General features: G+C 39.5%; 1 protein-coding gene across 1 annotated transcript; it reads right to left on the bottom strand.

Annotated features, from left to right (window-relative positions):
- Positions 1–15,269: 15,269 nt before the first annotated feature.
- nae1 (nedd8 activating enzyme E1 subunit 1) lies at positions 15,270–20,770 on the bottom strand. The gene is made up of 20 exons (XM_057336028.1): positions 20,653–20,770; positions 20,153–20,256; positions 19,999–20,059; positions 19,831–19,861; positions 19,670–19,741; positions 19,459–19,538; positions 19,262–19,371; positions 18,467–18,576; positions 18,316–18,378; positions 17,782–17,845; positions 17,595–17,686; positions 17,456–17,515; positions 17,180–17,313; positions 16,772–16,847; positions 16,601–16,640; positions 16,366–16,452; positions 16,184–16,276; positions 15,833–15,947; positions 15,639–15,688; positions 15,270–15,520 (listed from the first exon to the last, which is right to left on the bottom strand). Exons 1-20 carry the CDS (start codon positions 20,700–20,702, stop codon positions 15,411–15,413), a joined length of 1,602 nt encoding a protein of 533 aa, XP_057192011.1. The 5' UTR covers positions 20,703–20,770; the 3' UTR covers positions 15,270–15,410.
- Positions 20,771–21,279: the final 509 nt, after the last annotated feature.

Below are 21,279 nucleotides of genomic sequence, written 5' to 3' on the forward strand. Positions count from 1 at the left end.
GTAGTGCGGATCTGACCGGCAGGTCACCATTTCAGCAATGTCCCAGGAGTCATTGACTTTGTAAATTTGTTTTGTGGGGCAGGGCGTCAGACACGTGTTGTTTTGAGCAACATGAAACATGGCCATGCATTTTAATGTCTGTTCAGAGGCCCAATTTACAGTACCTACTCTACAGGAGATCAAGTAAAGCAGGAGAATGGATTCCCAGCCGTTTCTCGTGGCTTTCAGGATAACTAAAGGGATACAGTGCAATGCAGCACATTGCAGTGGGGGGGACAGGGTTGGGGAAGGTTTCTGGTATAAAAGGAGGAGCTCTGATGCAGCATGAAGAGGAAGAGAGAGTAGCCATGACAAACGATATTATCGCTCCTCTACCTCTAGACATTTCACATGCACACAACGACCACATGTAGAGCAGAAGGAAGCGCTCTGAGGAAAAGCACACAAATAATAACACAAAGTGCTTCAAATGGGCTCTCTCACCTACTCCTTAAAAGAGTGAAGGGCTTGTCTGACATAGGTGCTAATGTGCACAAATGATTACTGTACAAGGAACTGTGTCTGTTCACGTGAGGGGACATCATAGGTGGTCACGAGAAAAGCCTTGAGACAGAGGAATCTGGAAATATCTAAAGGTTCCCTAGTGCCCTTCGCCGACACCATAATGAGCTCTTCCACATACCAAGCAAATTCTCTGGTTTCTTAAAACACACACACACAGGCGTACAGATTTATGAAAGGAATGCTCTCTAAAGCCGAGGGGGGTTGGGGGGGGGTTAGGGTGGATGAACCCATTGCCTTCAGTGTTTCAAGTCACTGTTAAACGTGTTCTCTGTCAAATGAGAATGTAAATGATAAACCTGCCAGTTCAAAAAAGTTTAAAAAAAATTCAGTTAGGTCTGGTTATACATTACGTCTGATTTTATGCAATGCACATATGGTCTGAGAACTTTTATAAACAATAAAACAACAGAAAATATATTTATTTACTTTGTGTTGAATGGTGATTCCGGTCTAAGGAATTTTCAAGCCAAGGTGTCCAGTTTCCCCATCCCATCCTACTCTGTTAAGATTCCTCCCTCCTACAGCACTCTCTCTCTCTCTCCCTTCCTTCGTTATTCTTCCTCTCTTTTCCTTCACTTTTATGTACAACAGATGAGAGGCCCTGCTTGCATCTTGATTGAAAGACCCTCTACACAGTGCATAGTTGTGTAGCCACAGCTGCAGTGCTTGGATACACCAGAGCTATGTGTTCTATACTGGTGCCTTGGCACAAACCTGAGCTTGCTTTCCTGTCTCTTTTTGCACATGTCATCTTTTACTTTGTTCTCCTCTACTCTATTAAAAAAGATTCACACCACACATTTGATTGAAATCATGGCAAATAGATAAAATTGAATTTGTACTATTGCATTCAACATGTCCTTTTAATTTTTATGTGTTTTTAGTGGTTTAAAGTTGTTCCAGTGGAAATGTTAGTGTACTTGGTAGTATAAATACTTGTATTTTACCATTGAAAAAGAGAAAAAGAAAAGGATTTCAACAAAAATCTGAAATTGTGTGCCTGGCTCTCTCAAGATTTCTTATTAAATCACATGACTACAAGAACGCCTGTTGATCCATACTAATTAAAGTCAACAATGGCTTAGTTCATATTACAGCAGTACCCGCTGTAGAAAAATACAGACCTGTCTCACTCTTAAACACTTGTGGGAAGTGAAATTATAAACTCATTTCTAACACAGATTTCTATCCCGTAGAGTCGAAAAGCAGTGTGTTTAAAAATTGCTGAAAAACTTAGAGGGGATTCCCATTATTTTTTTCCAATCCCTCTTGTTCCCTTTGTGATTGATGGCCTGGCATTGCTTTGCCCATCTGCTCTATAATGCTGTCATTATATACAGGCCTGCAGAAGCCTTTCAGTCTGTGCTCAGTTATAGTTACAACCAATATTGATCCACGAGTTAGCTTAATGGCCACTAAGAGGGCTGAGTCTGTCTTCTTACCCTTTCCCCTCTATTGCTCACTCTTCTTCCTTTGGTCTTTCTTATCTTCTCTCCCTCCCCCTGCTTACACACATTCAAGCTCCGCACTATAGCACACTTTTGTAACAGAGCCGGTGAAATGCACGTGTGAGGGATGTGGAGAGGGAAGACAGTGGGAGACGGGGGGTTCTGTATGGGGTCTGTGTGTGTGAGCTAGTGACAGTCCCAGCATGGAGCCTCTGTGAGGGGAGATGTGTCTTTGTTGTGCCGCCCAACCCCCTTCCTCCATTCCCTTCTCCCTTCAGCCATTAGGGGAGAGAGAATTTTATGCCCCGACATTTAATCATTCTAGACCATTAAACAGAGGCAGGAGGAACCACAAGCCGCGTGCCAAGCGGAGCTCGTTTTGCTTTCAACAGCATTGTGATCCAGCCCAACCGGTGCACGTGGCGTCTGATGTTTTACACATCCCCTTTCAGGCGTTACAGACACTGCAGCTGCTAAGCCAAGGATTCGCTGTATTTTATCATTTTAAAGACTCATTTGTTTAAAAAGTTGTTTCAGATAAATGTACTACAAACCATGGGCGTTTTGTGAGAAGCCAGTGTGAGCTGTAAGTCCTCAAAAGATCTGGAAAAAAATATTAAAATTGCATAAAATATGAGATCAAATTGTTTTTAAACTACATTATTGACTTTAAAAATAAAATTTTGTTATCATTTATTCACTCTCATGTTGTTCAAAACCTTTATATGACTCTTCTGTGAAGGACAAAATAAGATATTTTGAGAAATGTTTGGTTTTGTGTCCATACAATAGAAGTCAATGGTGGCCAGTGTTGTCTGGTTACCACCGTTCTTCGAAATATCTTCTTTAGTTTGCGCAGAAGAATGAAAGTCATAGAGATTTGGAATGACAAGAGGGTAAGTATATGCCAGAAACAAACTTTCCCTTTAACTATTTTTAATCTACTCAAATGGTTACATGAGGAAATATATTTTGCCACCTTATAATTTATTTTATTCTCATTGAGCTGATGGAGGGAATGTGAAGCTGACGTCATGCCCTATGTTGCATGTTGTGCCGCCATCTTGGAAGGATAATAATCCACTGCTATTATTGTTTTGATATGTACCGTTACCTGTTTTGTTTGATATAAGTGAAAGAACCATGGGCTTTTCCTGAACGACTCTGCGTAATACTATTGCAGTTTTTAACACAGCAATACCGACCTACCATAGTTATAATTCCTAATCAAACAAGAAAAACAAAACCCTGCATTGAAAACACTAGCAGCCATCCTCCCAAGATGGCGCAACATTAAACGCGGCATGACGTTGATTAACAAACTCTATTCCCTGAACCAGCGTGTGAGAGAGAAAAACTAGGGAGTGACCTCACAGGAATTCGTAACTATTTTACAAGGTGACTTTTTCTAGTACTAGAAAGAAGAAGAAATCAATACTGACCCCCCACCATATCACTGGCATGAAAGCAAATTGTACTGAAATGTACAAATTAGATCGTACAAATTCATACAATAAGCCAAAATTAGCCACATCATTAAATATTTACGTTTTTGCCGTGAGATTGGGTGTGAAATGCTGGACTGAAGGCTACTGAAATACTGGCCTGAAATAGTTGTGGTTCGATATAGTTGTTATAAAAAACATCCAATGTCTTTAACACAAAAACCGGCAACGGAACATGAATTTGCAAATAACAAAAAAAGGGACTTTGCCTCCTCATTTCAGAAGTCCACAACACGCCACAAATACAAACACCATTACGCACAAACACACCTCATTCCTCATATCTGTATCTTGAAAACAGTAATTAATAAAATCAGCAGCTTGAACAAGATTAAATTACCAACAGTCATGTTCCCTTCTGCAATCTGGTGAACATGAACAATGGAAATGGGAACATAAGCGGCATGCCTGTGTGTTTAAGATTAAATATTAAAACTATGTTGCACTCAGTCACCTTGAGAAAAAGAACATGGCAGATGGGTTAGAAAGCCATTGACATCTCAAATTCTTGTTCTTCCACATAGAAAACATATCTGCTTCTTACAATGGATCTGAAACAACACAGTCATTATGTAATCAAAGGGAAGTAGCAGTGCTCACTCATCAGAACAACTTCTGCATACGCTTTAAAAACACCGGCTACTCAAATCTACATCCTAGAAATGGGATGATTTTGTCTCGTATGTTGAACATACACTAGTAGTTTGACTTGAATTCACAAATTTCAATATAAAAATTTAATCTAAAGCAACATTGACCTTGGATTTTAGGAGCATGTGGGTGACACGGGTAAATCAGAGGCTTTGCTTACTGAGACAGAGCTGCCAGAGAACCTGTCACATTAAATTATTTATCAATTTGATAACAGTAGGGCCAGAGGGAAGAAGAACAAGGGGAGATGAGGGAAAGAGTGTGGGTTAGAGAAATGTGTGTCTGTCAGGGTGTGTTGGTAGATAAGAGTTCATGTCTGTTTACATGGTGTGTATGAGGGGTGCAGTTATCTATTCTGCAGTTCTGGTTGATGGAAACTGATGATCTGTCACATCACGTCATTGGCCACTCATGTTAAAAGTCATTGGGTACAGGTACAGAGTTTGACTCTATGGAACCTCATTTGGAACTTATTAGGAACTATTTGGAGCTATTTTTAACAATACGTTTCAGTATTATATGATATACTGCAACAAAGTTAGCATTTTTTCTTGCTTAGTCTTTTCACTGAGCTTGTCACAAAGCATTGTGGGATTGGCAATCACACAGACAGTGTTAAACACTGATAAAGCTGTGATGTTAGAGCCCTACAGTACTATCTCTCTCACACAGTCTGAGTGGAACAGAAAGCATTCAGTCTAAACATGAGATCAACCACACAAATACAACCCCGGACTAGCAATTCAGCATGCCGACCAATGTGTTAAATATTCCCAGATGAGCTGTTTTCTATTCAATAGTTGAAATAAACTGTGTCTTTCTGTTTAATACTATAAGGGAAACTCAAAGGCATTTTTGATATCTTTTGGTTATATTTTCCCCTATCTATTAGCTTGTTAAAGTTTTCCAGACACAGTGCAGCGTAAACACCCCAAAGAACAGACACAGGGCCTGCAACTGAAATTAAACTGCTCTCCATCTCTGTTTTCTCTCAACACTCTCACATATTGTGCTGAAATGCGTTTCTTGATACTACAATGCACTAGATCACTGCATTGGTGAGTTTCATCAGCAACAATACAATCTATGAGCCTTAAAGAACAGGTCATCCTGAAAAGTAGAAAGACAGAGAGAGAGAACATCTGTCATTTTTACTACGAAAGTACATTTATGGAAATGTATTTTGTTTGGCAGATATTTGGTGATTTGTTTCTGCTGGGTCTAACAAATGTATCCCCGCACCATGAAGGGGAAATTGTGGCCATGAAGTGCATTAAATGTCCAGAGTTCCACACTTCAGGCAGGAATGGTTTACAGAATACACACATTACAGTTGAGAGAGAGAGAAAAAATAGGGAGGAAGGCTGTTGGCACACTGGGGTGTAACTTCAAAGAAAAAGAGTCACTATGAGGTAAGTGACAGAGGGAGATCACTGATTACAGTCTGCTGGTTGAGGCTCATTAAATCTTTTTTTCTCCCTTACGAACCTCACACACTTCTCACCTCCTCTACTTCCACCCTGCCATATGCCCTCAGCACAATGCCCCCAGGTGTTGAGGGCAGGCACAGGACAGATCTGCTTCAGCCAGAGAAAATTCTGTCATGACTCCAACAACCCTGAACCAGTGTGGGTGAACCAAAACTAGGGAGTGAACAAAAGAGTGAAAACATTTGCTATATCAAAACATCTTGAGCGCACCAGATGCAAATAAGTTAGTGGAGCCTAATGGTTAGAGAGTCGGACTCGTGACCAGAAGGTTGCCGGTTCGATCCTCAGGGCCGGCGGGTAACGACTGAGGTGCCCTTGAGCAAGGCATCTTACCCCTACTTGCTCCCCGGGCGCTGCAGTGATAGATGCCCACTGCTCCGGGTGTACGTGTGTTCACTACTCTCTGGATGGGTTAAATGCAGAGGTCACATTTCGGGTATGGGTCACCATATATGACTAATAGGTCACTATCACTTATTTCTGCATGAGATAAGGTCGGAATGATTTGATGCTGGACAGTGGAAATCCTTGGTTTGTTATAGTGGTTTGTCATAAAAATATTTATATTATATTATATTTAGTTGTTTGTTTAAATAAACAGCAAAGCAGTAGTGCCATTTTTCCACCACAAGCAACAAATTGGCCATTAGTTTATCAGGTTATATCAAGCATAGTATATAGTGCAACAATCATGGCAAATATCAACTGTGATCAAATGTTTTCTTACATTTCACAAAAAGTAAAATCTTTACACAATTATGTGTAAAAACAATTTACATTTCAGAAATAAATACAGAATTTCTCATTGGATTCATGTACTATAAAAATACCATTAAAGTTGTTGCAACACACGCTGTAGCTGCAGTGTCATATACTTTCCTTCCATCCATCTGCTATCATCACACCCCATCACACACTATTATGTGCATTGCTCATTGGATGCAGCTCACTTCCTGCCATTAGTTCTGGTAATAAAGCAATTTAACTTGATACTTTTCAACAGTTCTAAAATCACACAAATATAGAAAAGGGAAGTATACAGCCATGATAGCCCACATCTGCAAATACAGAAAGGGGAGAAAGAAGATTTGTGGAATAAAGAAAATTAGGAAACAAAAAAAGAAAAAAGGAAATTAACAAGTAAAAAAAAAACAAGTAACTTCCCAATAAAAGACAGCAGAGACTTTCAAATATAAACAAAAAGCAGTGTGATATACTAAACCATACGCCTTCCAGATTTAATATGCAATTTCCCTCAACGATACATTCTGAGTGCTTTGATTGGTTTAAAATAAACTGAAACAATCTCAAAATATTAGAAGTAAACTCTTGGCAAGGTTGTGACCTGCCAGTTCTTGGAAGAGAGAAAACAACTCAAACCTCAGGGATTGTGAAAATATTTTTGACCAGTAAGCATTTATAGAGAGTTAATGAAATGTGAACCAGTAAAATTCCACTTTGTGGTCACCACACTTTCAATTCTCGTTTGTCTTTTGGTGAAAATGTCAGGAACACAAACAGCAACCGATTAGCCTGTTTTTTGAAATGTGTTTTGTGCCAAAGGCACTTCCTACTTTTCTAGAAGCCACTGAATATATTGCTATTAAATTACATTGTCGGATGAGAGAATGTGTCTTGTGTATGTACCTTGGTTTCCAGGTAGTTGTTAAACAGGAACTTGCAGACATTCTACCTCACATAATTGTTTTTTTCTTAAATTCCACAATACATTTCACACAGGAACAAAAACATAAGAGATAGCGAGTGGACACAGAGAGAGGGAAGATTTGCTTTTTGGCTTTCTCTCTGTCCTCAAGGGTTCCAGAAGTGGCTACACTGATGATATCGGACACTTGTGTGTTTTGGCTGTCTGGGAGAGATGTCACGCAAACGCTACATGGCCAGATAGATCGTAAAAGAGAGTGTTGCTGCCTTTAAGACACACGCTGTTTTTTTACTCCGCACACACACACACTAAAGTAACATCGAAGCACCCAAACAGTTGCATAACACTGTCTCATCCCCGTTGTGTGACCCTGCAGCATGCCAAACCCAGCACCGATGCGACGGGGTGAAACAGAGGTCTCTGTCTCTCTGTCTGCCTGGTGGGAAGGAAGTTGAAGTCTCGCCTGGTCAGAGCGACACCAGCCCTCAACCCAATTTCAGAGCTCTGCTTTTGAATGGAAAGCTGTCAGAGAAAGCAGGTCATCTCCACCCTATAGCATTACTCTGTACGACAACATCTCCTTTAGCCGGTATGTTGATTAACAAGCTGAGCTGACTGTTACTGTGCCGAGAGTTGTTAGGGTCAAAGTTGGAAGATCTGGAAGATCTAGCTTTTTTCAATCAGGTGAGAGATAGCATCAACAATAACATCTCCGCGATAACAAACAATGAAAAGTGTTTCATCCGCCCCATTCTAAGATTACAAAGATGGACTGACCTCTTCTTGTGTGTGTGTGCGTGTATTCTCCACCAATGGTGTCGTGCATAAAATGAACATGCACACGAATATGTTTATGCTTTTTGGATCTGTGTTGTATTAATAGTGTGGGTTTAGAATAGAAATGTAGACCTGTTTAGAATAAAATAGGCCTGTGGATTGTGTTTTACAGATTTTTGTATTACAGCCACGCTCAAAAAAAGGTGTGGCCTTGTGCATTGTCTGGTTGTGCATGCTCTGCATGGGGCATCTGTAGTGGCCCCCTCTTGTGGCTGTAAAGGAAAACTACAAACGTCTACATCCTTCCACCACAATCAAGACTCTCCTCCAGTACCCCCCATCCCCCCACTCTTCATCTCCTTTCTCCTCCCCCTCTCTTCTCTTGCTGACTGCTGCATTGTGGGTCTCTGTAGCATTGCGCTGGCACAGTGTGTGTGAGCCTGCTGACACATGGAAATCAGCACAACCGCACATCCTGATGTACACACAGCATCCACAAAAACACACTAACAATTACATGTTGCATAAACGCTTTCAGTTACGGCAGATCTGTTGGAGACTTGCCTTCGTAAGCAGTACTCAATGAGGATTTAAAGCAGGATGACAGGACGATTTATTGAGTAATTTTTAGTGGGGATTTTTTTTAGTGGGGATTTTTAAGGCATGCATCAATATAACAATTTCTCATTGTGGATTTAATAACTTTATTATTTCAAAAATATTATTTATGACAATGTAAATTGTTTTTTATAATGAAACATCCTGCTTTTCAATCTTTTTTTATTTGTTGTGTATGTATTCCATTGTCTGTTTATCTTAGCATTTTGGCACGGAGAGTCGGGTTCTTCCATATTGCATTAGCAGGAATGGCATCTACCGTTCTCTATCTTCAGAAGTGCAAGCCGCACACTTATCTGTGGAATTCTCTCTGTGCATATCAACACCTCTCTGTAGAGCCCGTCGGGTCCTGAACAAGAGAAAGGGGAATGACCCAGTGAAACCCACAGCAGCTAAGCTCAGTGTTTTCTCAAGGACGTGCCATTGATTATTAAAGTAAATTCCACACATGTTTGTAATCTGTGAGATTTGGGATGCAATCTGGCAACTGAAAACGACTCACGACTACTGCCTTAATATGTTACAATCAATGCACATATACACCGTTTACTTTTATGCCATTCTCATATTTCTGCCTGAAATGTACATTTGAGATATATCTTCTGTTATATGTTCAATGATTTTGCAATATTGTAAGAACACGCAATCATCCCAATAAAGTACCTTGAAATTTAAAGTAAAAAAATTTAGAGAGAGAGAGAGAGAGAGAGAGAGAGAGAGAGTTTCTAATATCAAGAGTGAAATTTCCTCTCTCCAACCCCACATGTTTTACCCCAACTGGCTCTTGTTTTCCCAGCATGGCCTCCAGAAAGTTTCCACCCAGTGGGGAGGTGCATCCTACAGTGTGGGTCACTGGGTTTGTGCTTTGGATAATGCTCCCTTACCCCTCTCAACACACCCACCAACCCACTTCTCGCTGCTCTCAGCCTCAAGGATGAAACAAAGACAAATCAGCTATCAGCATGTGAATGATGAATGATTAATTCATACAGCATGTTTGAGGAACAGGAAGTGTGTGACTGAGCACAGGTGTGAGTCCGTGTGTGCCTGTAATGTTAGAGAGATAACTGTGACGGCAGAGGAAGGGAATGCTAAAAAAACAGATTTCTGTGATATGAATGACATTCAGAATGACATGTGCTGTAGAGCATGTTTGCATATTTTGCATGTATACATGACACATCTGATAAGCACTCATATGCTTACTGTACATGCACCACATACCTTTATATATTGAATGTTTATATGGATTTGACATATTATACCGATATGCAGTGTTCAGGTCAAAAATATTTAAACCCTAGCTTGTTCAGAGAGCTACAGACACAAAGTCCAGGACAAGGCAGGAAGGGATGGCCTGTTCCGAGTATACATTAAACTGTGTATGGGGAGCCGAAGGGAGCACAATGTGTATAATACACTAACAGGATCTGGGCCACTCCTTCTCTGTGTTCTCTCTGTATGTTTATATTACTGCAGATCTGGGCCTCAGTAAAACCCTGCAAGAAGTTCAAACAAATAAGCCAATAAGATCAGACAAGGACAATATTTTAATATCTGAATGCATTTTGCGGTTATATTTTTTGATAATAAAGGAAATAGTTTAAAGGTCCAATGTGTAATTTTTTGGAGGATCTGTTGACAGAAATGCAATATAATATACATAACTATGTCTTCAGAGGTGTACCTGACATAATAAGCTATTTCTATCTACATACACCGCAGGTCCGTTTGAATGGAATTCGCCATGTTGTTTCTACAGTAGCCCTAAACGGACAAACTGCTCTACAAAGCGTGTTTTGTAAATATGTTATCTCCTTTGGCAAAGAAGCGAAAACGTGATGACATTGTACTCCTGGGTCAGCCACAGAGACTGTATAAAACATGGACGTAGTGTCCGTGACGTCACTTGTAGGTTTGTGAATAGCAATTTTGAAGCCTGAAGTGGGTGGAGCCAGTCAGCGCCATCTTGGCAGCACGTCACTCCTGGATAATAATTTTAAAAAGCCGGGACGTGGGTGGAGCTGAGGTGCCTGGTTGGTGAAACCACGTTTCACTGAAGTGGCCACGCCCTTAATTATGCAGGATTTTAAGGCTTAAAAAAATTCACCCGCTCACAGTTGTCATGATGGGCAAAATTAGCTATATAAACCAAAATAATTTTTGAGAGAGACCGGAAGGTTGCTGCTCGGGCAGCCACTGTATTGCTTCTAAAGGAGGGTGGAATGAGCCGCTGGTTGCAAATCGCAACCTCACCACTAGATGCCGTTAAATTTCATACACTGGACCTTTAATAGCAAATCTGCAAATAATAATAGGTATTTAAAAAAATAAAAGTAAAATATACATACAGTACAATTAAAATAAAAGTGTGATTACAATTTTAAAGCTTTCCTCTGGAAAGATAAATATTGCTATACAAATCACATCTATTAAAGAATGAAGGTACTGTACTTCTAGGTTTTCTCCTGTAGTTTGCCTTGGAGAGCTTTCTGCGTATGGCTGTTCCGGTGTTATAGTTTACAGAAACGAGTTGATAAAATGAACATGATGTTCTGGAGGTCACTTAAATGTTTGAGCTCAGTGTGGGCCGGAGTTGCTGCCCTGAAGGGGGTGTAAAGGGGTGTAAAGGGGAGATAAGAGGAAGCACCTGGAGTTGGACAGGGAGCTTAGATGAGGAGAGGCTTACTGTGTGGGTAAAAGAGAAAGGGAGATGGAAATTCGTTGGACATTGAGGGTGACTATACTGGGTCAATACTCATTTATAATGGTTTCAAAAAACTGAAAATATGGTGTTCTTCAATGAGAAAAATTATAAAGACCTCAAGACATAAGAGAGGTAAAAATATCAGGGATCAATGTGTAATGGTGAGACATGGACAAACTCACAGCATCTAATTTCAAAGCACACACAGTGACTCATTTGTCTGAGAAATGCTTTTAATAAATGCAACTATAAAAATAGATGAAGACATCTTTCTCTCAGATTTATAACATTGACGTCATCCATCTCGAAATTCAAGGACAGCCAGTGTATAGCACTGGCCTTGTGCCATTCCAGAACAGCTTAATAAATCCTCCAACAGCAAACGATTACATGGTTTAGTGGATATTAGTGGATAACAGTACAACTGCTGTATGTCTCATGCCGGTGTTGAAAACATGTGACTTTATGAACAAACGATTCGAATGCTGATCTGCCGGTCCAGTCTGAGTCTTGAGGAATTGATCTAAATTGGGCCTCACAACCTCTGACCTTGGATGAGGGGTTAAGAAACAGGGGGTTGGGTGTCTGTAACTGCAGCTGTGTTACATAAACACACATAACTAGCCTGTCTGTCCTAGATGAGCCTGAAATTCTCTTCACAACCACTATGAAGCCTGACTCCATCACTAAATACGGCCTTTCACCAGCCTGATTCATTTCCAAATGTAGTCTAAGCTGGTTGTAAAGACACTATAGGCTGTTTCATGCTTCATATTGCACAAGAGACTCATTTTATTTATTATACAACAATTCCTTATGGAGCCTGTGCACTAACAAATTGTGTTTTGGACAAGGTTCTATGGAAATGCAATTAATAATGGTTGTACCCTATACACATATATACCATGTACTGCCATGTTATTTGTTGTAAGTTGTAAATCTTTTTTGTGCTCACACTGCATTGTATTAATCCATCCCAGCTCCACCAGACCCCAGGAGAGATGGAGAGACATAGCACAGCTTTGGCAGACGGCCAGACAAATATCCAAAATAATAATCAGCAGATCTCAGCTCCCCACCTTCCTTCAGCCCCTTTCCATTAACTCCCTCCTCTGCTTTGTACTTTATGGGTGTTTTTTAGATATGGAGACACAGATGTGTATGAATAGATATATCGATGCAGTGATTTATTTGAGCTTTCGCTGTATGCCATGAATACATAGCAAATTGCTAGAAAAAGAATCACTTGTGCTGTGTCATTGTTCAAAAATTGGCGCGTTGATTTTCACATTACTGTGCTGACCACACAACATGGCTAACTCATCTATTGTTCACCCCCTCCTCCGTGAACGCAGATAATTAATGTCCTCTTGATAACTGACGTATTGATGACTCAATGTATTTGTGTGCATATGATATGAATATCTGACAGATTTTTCACAATGGTTAATGAATATACGAGAAGTTATGCATTTAACATTATCCAATGGGGCCGTCATCTGCAAATCAGATTATGTTGTTTATAAATCTTCTCCGGCCAATTCAGTGTTATATTCCTGTATTTGTGTGACTACCGGACTTTCCCGCTCACATGGCAGACAAGACAATGAGGAATTAAAGTAATATGTATGTGAATGAATGTAGTGATAGTTTTGCTCCATCACTGTCTCTTTATCTGGAGAGCAGGGCGTGTTTATGAGAGGCTGTGTGTCGCCTCTCTGGATGGTTCTGGGCTTCAGTCATCCATATTAATGAAGAAGAGCTGCCCTGTTCAGCACTTTTCCCTCGGGGATGGGATTCGGGACTTGGATATCCACATTAAATATAGCTTCTGGTAAAGACAAAGGGTAGATTAACATAAAGAGCATTGTCAACCCTTTAATCTGTAGAGTTTAAATCAAAACATGATCATGTAGATGTCACAACCTGTAAATTAACCTTTTTGGATTTTAGGTGGGGGTATACTGTATATGCACATTTTGCAGTGGTGTTAAAGGGATGGTTCACTCAAAAATGACAATTCTGTCATCATTTACTCACCCTCTTGTCATTTCAAACCTGTGTAACTTTCTTTCTTCAGCAGAACACAAAAGAAGATATTTTGAAGAATGTTGGTAACCATGGGTATACCGCACCCCTTCACTTCTATTGTATGGACACAAAACCAATGCAAGTCAATGTGTACCCTCATTGTTCGGTTACCAACATTATTCAAAATATACAGTATATAGAGGGTGAGCGAAAGATGTGTCTGAAATTGTTCACATGGTGCTTTGGCCATGTTGACACAGCTGTATGGCACCCTGAACTTCCTTCTCGCCACATTTTGGCTCCCGCTGTTCCTCCTCACCTATTCTGTCCTCCCAACTGCAGCTGCCACTGGGGAGTAAAGATTCAGGCCCTAGTATACATTTTTATCTATACTGCATCAGGTTTTTTTGTTGTGGATGCTGTAGTAGAAACCAATGATGGTAAAGCACACCGAATGCTTATCAGTCCTGTATGGAGGCAGCAAGCTATGCTATTATCGGGCAGGTGACTTAAGTGAATGTCTTATTTCCTAGCTATGTGCTCCATCTAATTGAACTACTGAGGGAAGCAAAGGTTACGATAACAAAAAAAAAGATTACCAAAACAGTCAATGCTGGCTTGAGGGGAACGATAAATACGGATAAAAAGGTAAGCAGTATTTCTAAAAAAGGCTTCAGTGAGATGGTATCGATCGGCTAGCTGAATAGGGAAAGACTGTTTAGCTGTGCTTTCAATGTCAATCTTGGTCCAGAAGGAGTAGAATCTCCTTGGGGGGGAATTTCCATTCAGTTGCTGCAGGCTGAGCGTAACAATCCTTCAACATTTATAAACACGGCCCAGATATTACCTCACAGAAAGTTTATAATGCACATGCTGCACAGTTTGCCATCTTTATACATCAGTGAGGTTTTTTTTAACATTCTACACAATCTGCTTCTGCGAACACAATGAAGTAACTGATCAACATCATTTGGTTTCTTATTAACGTTGTCCTGCTCAATCAATTTAAGGGCAGCCTGCAGTTATGAATTATTCACTCTTCTGTGGAATGTTCATTCCAAAAAAAGGGACATTTGTGGGCAGAATGCATGCTAAAAAAAGGAAAATGGTGCCCTCCGCTGGATTTAGGCTTTAAAACACACAGCAACGTGTTGATGATTGTCTCGACATTTCAAACCACCTAAACTTCTTGGCATTCCTGGATGAACTAAGAATTTTAAAAAAGGACTGGGAATGAAAACAGAAGTTTATGTGCCACTGATTGTGTTCTTCCTGCGTCTAGACTTTGTTAGGTAAACCTAGCTATTTCCTAAACCACAGAGAGCTCTTTGCTTTCTAGACAGGCCATAGAAACACAGCACTCCACCCTACAGCGAGAAATCACTCTGTAATCTACTCAAATACACAACAGCAGCTCACCGCACTGGACCTTGGTGTTACACAGACACATAGAAAATATCTGACTTACATAAACAGTAGTTCTTTAGTTACAATGTCAAAATGTCACACGTTTGTACCATACGACACGCAAACTAAATGCAAGACTTGGTTCCCCAAATATAAAGCTGTAAAACAGCTAAATTGCTGGTGAGGTCACATGTTTTCTCATTTACCTTAATTTAAAAGTAATCATGCTACTGAACGTAACAATTAGCTGGACGCACAGATGAGTTTTGTCCTACCACCATGGGTCACACTTTTATAACAAAAGTCATTTAAACCACACTAGTGAACAGAGACACGTTTGATCATCTGTTTAACCTTATCCTTAATTCAATCATGGGAATATGAGCAGACAAACTACAAACAAAAGCATTTTAAATACAGTGTTTATTCTTGTCAGAGCAACACCATCAATCGATACAAGTAAAAACAAACTTGAGCGCCCCTTTGATGCACAAATAAGTAAAATGGAAGATTTTGGACCATCATGACCAGATGGAGAGGATTGTTCTACAGCTGAAAAGTAGCAGAAGTCTGTGCCATGGCGTTATAGATGAACGTGTTGTTGAAAGGTACAAACTGATGTGTAATGATTTTGATGGCTTCTTGAGCTGCTGTCCCTATAGGAAAACCACAAGAGATCTTACTTGCATGTAAAATCCATATAGTTGAAGTGGCCATCACATGCATGAGTGTGTGACCAGGTAGTCTGTCGTGTAAAAGCATGTTTATATTCACCTCCCAAAAAAGCAGCGACTGTGTGTGGCTCGGCAGCTCCGTAACGACAGCTGGAAGACACAAAATTAACATTTACACTTAATTGTAAACAGAGCGACAGGGAGAACAGGAGCATGTGCACTTTTTTACTGTCAATGTTATAAAGCATACTTTCATATAAATATTCGTCAAGTACATATACGGGTTAAACGTACAACTCATGGATGTAGTCATCTTTCACATTGACGTTCAGACTGTACTCCAGTAGAAGACTGTTTACACATAGCTTCAGTTTATTAATGTCTTCCTCCACCTGGTAATTGTAGACACCTAAAAAAAACAGTGGCACTGTAATTTCATAGTGATTGTTCATATGTTTGCATATAGTACTTTAACAAATAGCTTTATTGTGGTAATACCATAGTATTTTGATATACGCCATTGACATATAGCATTTGGTATTTACATGACACTCCAAGATACCTGTAATATCTTTGTTAAAAAAACAAGGTATTAACATGATATTTTGATGCATTCATAGACATATCAATACAAACTGTAGTGACCTGGGTAACGTGAGTGTTGTTGATAGAAGCGTTCAACTGAGCGGAGCATGAGGTAGAGGACCATCTCACTGTCTGGACTGCCCATGCAGGAGGCTGTGGAGAGAGAAATAACTACTTAACCACGATATAAACATTCTGAGAAATAAACCACAAGCCATCGAAAGAATCCACAGAGAACTTACTGATTTCATCTTTATTAAAAGCGTCTACACTGTACTCCTCTGCCACAGACCTGCATCGCACCACCCTGAGAAAAGCTGCATTCTTACCTGCAAGGAATAAAATGCCACAGAGTTACCATTACCACACAACGCCGGAACAATATACAGTTATCATAGATATCCTAGATTAATATTTTGTACTGGAACATTCATTGTTCATGTAGTGATATGCATGTTGAACAATAGCAGTACTCACAGAAGAGTTTTATTTCCTGTTCTGAGATACTCTCTGGAGTCTTTGAAATAAACATATAGTCATTATTAGTAGCATCATGAAGTCAATGAACCCCAAACTTATATGTTAACGCGCACATACATGACATAAAGTGCTATTATCAAAACTCAGTATGTTTAATTATATAAATACCTTTCCAACTGAGTGTAGAAGTGATTCAACATGTTTGGACACGACTGTAGCATCCTTCATTGCTTTTTCTCTATAGCTGAAATTGAAGGTGTCAAACAAATGCCCTTTTACACTTGACTGTATCAAACAGTCTAGTGTATCAACATTATCTCTAAAGCAACGGTACTTAAGTTCTGGAGTCATCCAAAGTGAACACGGTTAGCCATACAAAAAACCATAAAAGTATTAATAACAATATACACTCACTTAAAACAAATATCTGATCAATAGCCATTTGTCATGATCCATAATTTAGTGCTTAAGTGCAAGTCGCTTTGTAGAATTTCACAAATTCATTACAACTAGAACTTTTCTGACTTAGTTTGAAATCTAATCGGAATTGTAAAAAACAAACAAAAAAATACCTACACATTTTGTAACTTGATAAATTTGTCTGAGTCAGCGATCATATCTGGGATGATTCCACGCACAGGCAGGTTTCCGCTTCCCTTATTTCGAACAAAGTCTCGCACTCCACGTGCCATCACCCAGAAAGACGGGCTCTGCATTAACACGCAAAACAAATCCAGTGGTAAAAGATAAAATAACATAACGCCATGAGAGCTGCTACCAACGCAGTTATCGTTAAAAACGTTGCATATAACACACACACAGGATAAGGAATGCAAATAGAAAGCTTCAAACCTGCGAGGTAATGTTTTCACACTGCTCCATGTTAAAAATGTCCTCCACTGCGCTGGAGATCTATATCAGGGTGAGAAACAAAGGTCAATACATATTAAATTACAGCACAGCACGCAACCTTTGAGGTGAGGAGATCTACCTTGGTGGGGTTTAAAGCCGTGTTCACATTCTTGATAGCCTCCTCAAAGTTCTCTTCATCCTCAGGTGTTCCACTCTCATTCTTAAGCATTCCTGAGAAAACAAAGGAATAAAAAACCTCATAAAAACAGAGGTAAGCTAAACTAATGGCTGAAATATGACAATATGATTACAACCAATTAAATGACCTTCTCTGATGAGTTGTCTGAAAGCTTCCTTCTCCTTATAATTCTTCGGTAACTGGGAGTTGTGCTGAACCAGAGGACACATAGGATGATAAGCTTTAACATTAGCGAGGTCTTACGCACATTAAGCACATATTATACTGTAAGCCAGTGGTTCTCAGCTCTGGCCTGTGAGATCCATTTTCCTGCCAAGTTTAGCCCCAACCTTGATAAAACACACCTGAACAAGCGAATTCATGTCTTCAGGAAGAGACGCGTCAACTTAATGCGACGCTGCGCAAATCTATCGGCGTATGACATTAAAGTACCATGAGAGTGATTCAAATGCAAACTGCCCTGTATGCTTTTGAATCGCTCTTGCAGTACTTTAATGCGATAGGCCAAGCAATCTGCACAGGCCCGCATTAGGTTGAACGCGTCTATATTCTTGAAGACATTGATTAGCTTGTTCAGTTGCGTTTTATCAGGGTTGGGGCTAAAATGGATCTTGCGGACCAGAGTTGAGAACCACTGTTATAAGCACATTTCAAGAATTACCTCACTATACCATTTGTCCAAGTATTTGGCAACAACAATAATCCAGGGTGTATGGCTGTGATCCTAAAACAAACACACGAAACGCAGGCAGACAGTCATTTACAATTAACAAAGACAATTTTGTCGCGGTAATCGCCATCTTTAATCTCACCTTCTTCTTCATGTTGTCCAGGTCATAGGACTCTATGTGGTTCTTCAGCTCTGTAAATGGCTGATCTAGCCTTAGGTCCTCTAATGCATTGTCAGGATGAGACTCAACCACTACAATCGAAGTCAAAGACAGGCCCTTTAACATTTTAACATAGTCAAGTTTCAGAATATGTAGTTTATTCAGTGAGTTGTCTAGTTAGTCTTAAAGGGATAGTTCACCCAAAAATGAACTGTCATCATTTACTCATCCTTAGGTTGTTTCAAACCTATATAAATTTCTTTGTTCCGTTAAACACATTGTAAGATATTTGTAAGAATGTTAGCAATTTTCAGTTCTGTGACATCATCCACTACCATAGTAGGAAAAAATATTGTATATTTTGTTGTTCTGTTGAACACAAAATGAGATATTTTGAAGAATTTAGGAACACAACCAGTTCTGGGGCACCTTTGACTACCATTTAATTTTTCCTACTATGGCAGTCAATGATGTCACAGAATTGAAAATTGCTAACATTCTTCCAAATATCTTTCTCTGTGTTCATCAGAACAAAGTAATTTATACAGGTATGAAATGACATGAGGGTGAGCAAACGATGACAGAATTTTATTTTTTGGGTTAAGTATCACTTTAAGGCAGCCCTGTATATTTAGGCAAGCTTAGGGTCCCGTGACCCTTTTAAGGATAGATGGATGCCTGAACTTGACACATTGTCATGCCCTTTTAAAGATTACTGCAATAACAAAAAAGAAAAGAAAGATAAACTCATTAAAAAACCAAGGACTATTGGTCTACCTGTGTGCTCCTTCACAGCTAGCCTCATGTAACCAACAAGCCCATATGTTCTACATACTAGGAATGGCACACCAGCCTCCCATAACACAGTGGCCAGCCTCAAATATGTGCTGTCAAGGTAAGACAAAATAAAATACATGACATTTGACAAAACCAGCATCTTAAACCAAAGAAGTAGATTGTTTAAGAGCTGTTACCTTTCTGGAAGCTGCACACTGATTACCAGACTAAATCTGTGAAAAAACTCAGGGTCATTGTCCAAAAGTTTATCAGGACTCTAAAGATGAAAAAGACAGAACGTGATGTAAAACAGACAACCAAAAGAAAAAATGAAACAATTTAATATATATATTAAAATTTTACTATTAAATGAAATACTACATTTTAAAAGCAATGACAAAATCTGACCTCCTCCACAAAGTTTCCAGACACATCACTGTTAAGCTCCTGCAGTAGTTCAGTTGAAGCCTGAGCTCTGTTCTGCAAAATAATCATTATATGATTTATAAGTAGATCACATTCAGTTTAGAGATATTTTAAGCATAAATTGAACACACTGCAGTGCTTACCTTTCCAATACTGTTGTTGCTAAGGAAAAAGCTGCAGTAAAAGTATCATCATGTTTTAATAGACATTACTGTACTGTATATTTATATATATTTTCATAACTTTAAAAAAGTGCCTGCTTAGCATAACTGGTAAAGAAAATACTAGAGAATGACTGTAAATATACATACTTGTTTCCAACATCCTCCCCTGACACTTTATGCCCGTCAACTATAGTAAATGCTCCAATGCCTGTGAAGGAGAGCAGACACATAATGTTAATGCATTTGGCACACAGAGAAATGTAAGTGTCATGTTTCAATATGTAGTGATAAACACTGATACCTGGCAACACAAGGTTCTTGAGTATCTCAGTGCCAGATGCAGTGGCATTGATGAGACACACATGAGCATTTTCAAGAGCTTCCTGTCCATGATCTCCCCACAACCTGAAACGAACACAACATGGATAAATATGGTAGCTGTATTAAAACCATGGTACATTTCGTAGGGAAGTTCATACGTAGGATTATAACATACTCTGAGTAACGCTATACAAAAACTGACAGAGGACATCGGTCAGATAAACAACAACAGACTACAGATGGAACAATAGTTATTATCCGACTAGCGTTAGATATTAAATAAGTTAGTTTAGTTCGTTTAGGTAACTCGTGACACATCGTCCAGGTATCTGAAATAAAAATGTATCATTTGACTGTCATGTTGGGCCTGTGTGTATTCATGCGCTAATGTAAAACAAAAGGCTAATGTCAGTGCTAAAAGATAATCATTGTGCATGTTAATGCCGTTTTCTATGATTTAAAGAGCCGATAAAGATGTACCTGAGCTGTCGATCATATTTCTGTTCTTTGCTCGCTTTAAGGTCTGTCATGGTCCTGTGTCTACTGCAGCTTGATCCTACCCGGCACGCCGCTGTTGCATGATTTTCAGTTCGACAGCCGCAGATTCGACGCGGAGTGAAGGACCTATCCTCTGTTTGACCACTAGAGAGAGCCAAAAAGACACTTTCAGTGTTGTAGTAGCAGTCAGAAAGCTTAGTTTTTTAGAAAGGCTGCACATAACAGCACGTTGTTCTACCAGCAACCTTTGGCAGAATTATTTCCTCCTTTAGATCAACAGACCAACTTCTCTTTTCTACTATTATGCACTATATTGCTGTTGTTCATATTGATTTCAATTATCAATATGTCTCAGTTGGCTACGGTCCATGAGAAGGATATAGGTAAAGACTGCTTCGGTTTCAGACAAAATGCACTAATCAGCATTGATTTTGAAAATGATAGTTATTAAGTTAACCAAGCTCCCAGACAGCATGCTGACTTGTTATTTTATGCCATCACTTTCAGTGTTGTAGTATGTTGTTAGAGCAAAGAGTAAACACCCAGTCATAGTGCGTGACCGCACGTTTTGCTATGTTACATTTTTATTGCAGTCAAAGCTGTTCGTCT

The sequence above is a fragment of the Triplophysa rosa genome, linkage group LG1 (assembly GCF_024868665.1).
Source record: "Triplophysa rosa linkage group LG1, Trosa_1v2, whole genome shotgun sequence".
NCBI lineage: Eukaryota > Metazoa > Chordata > Actinopteri > Cypriniformes > Nemacheilidae > Triplophysa > Triplophysa rosa.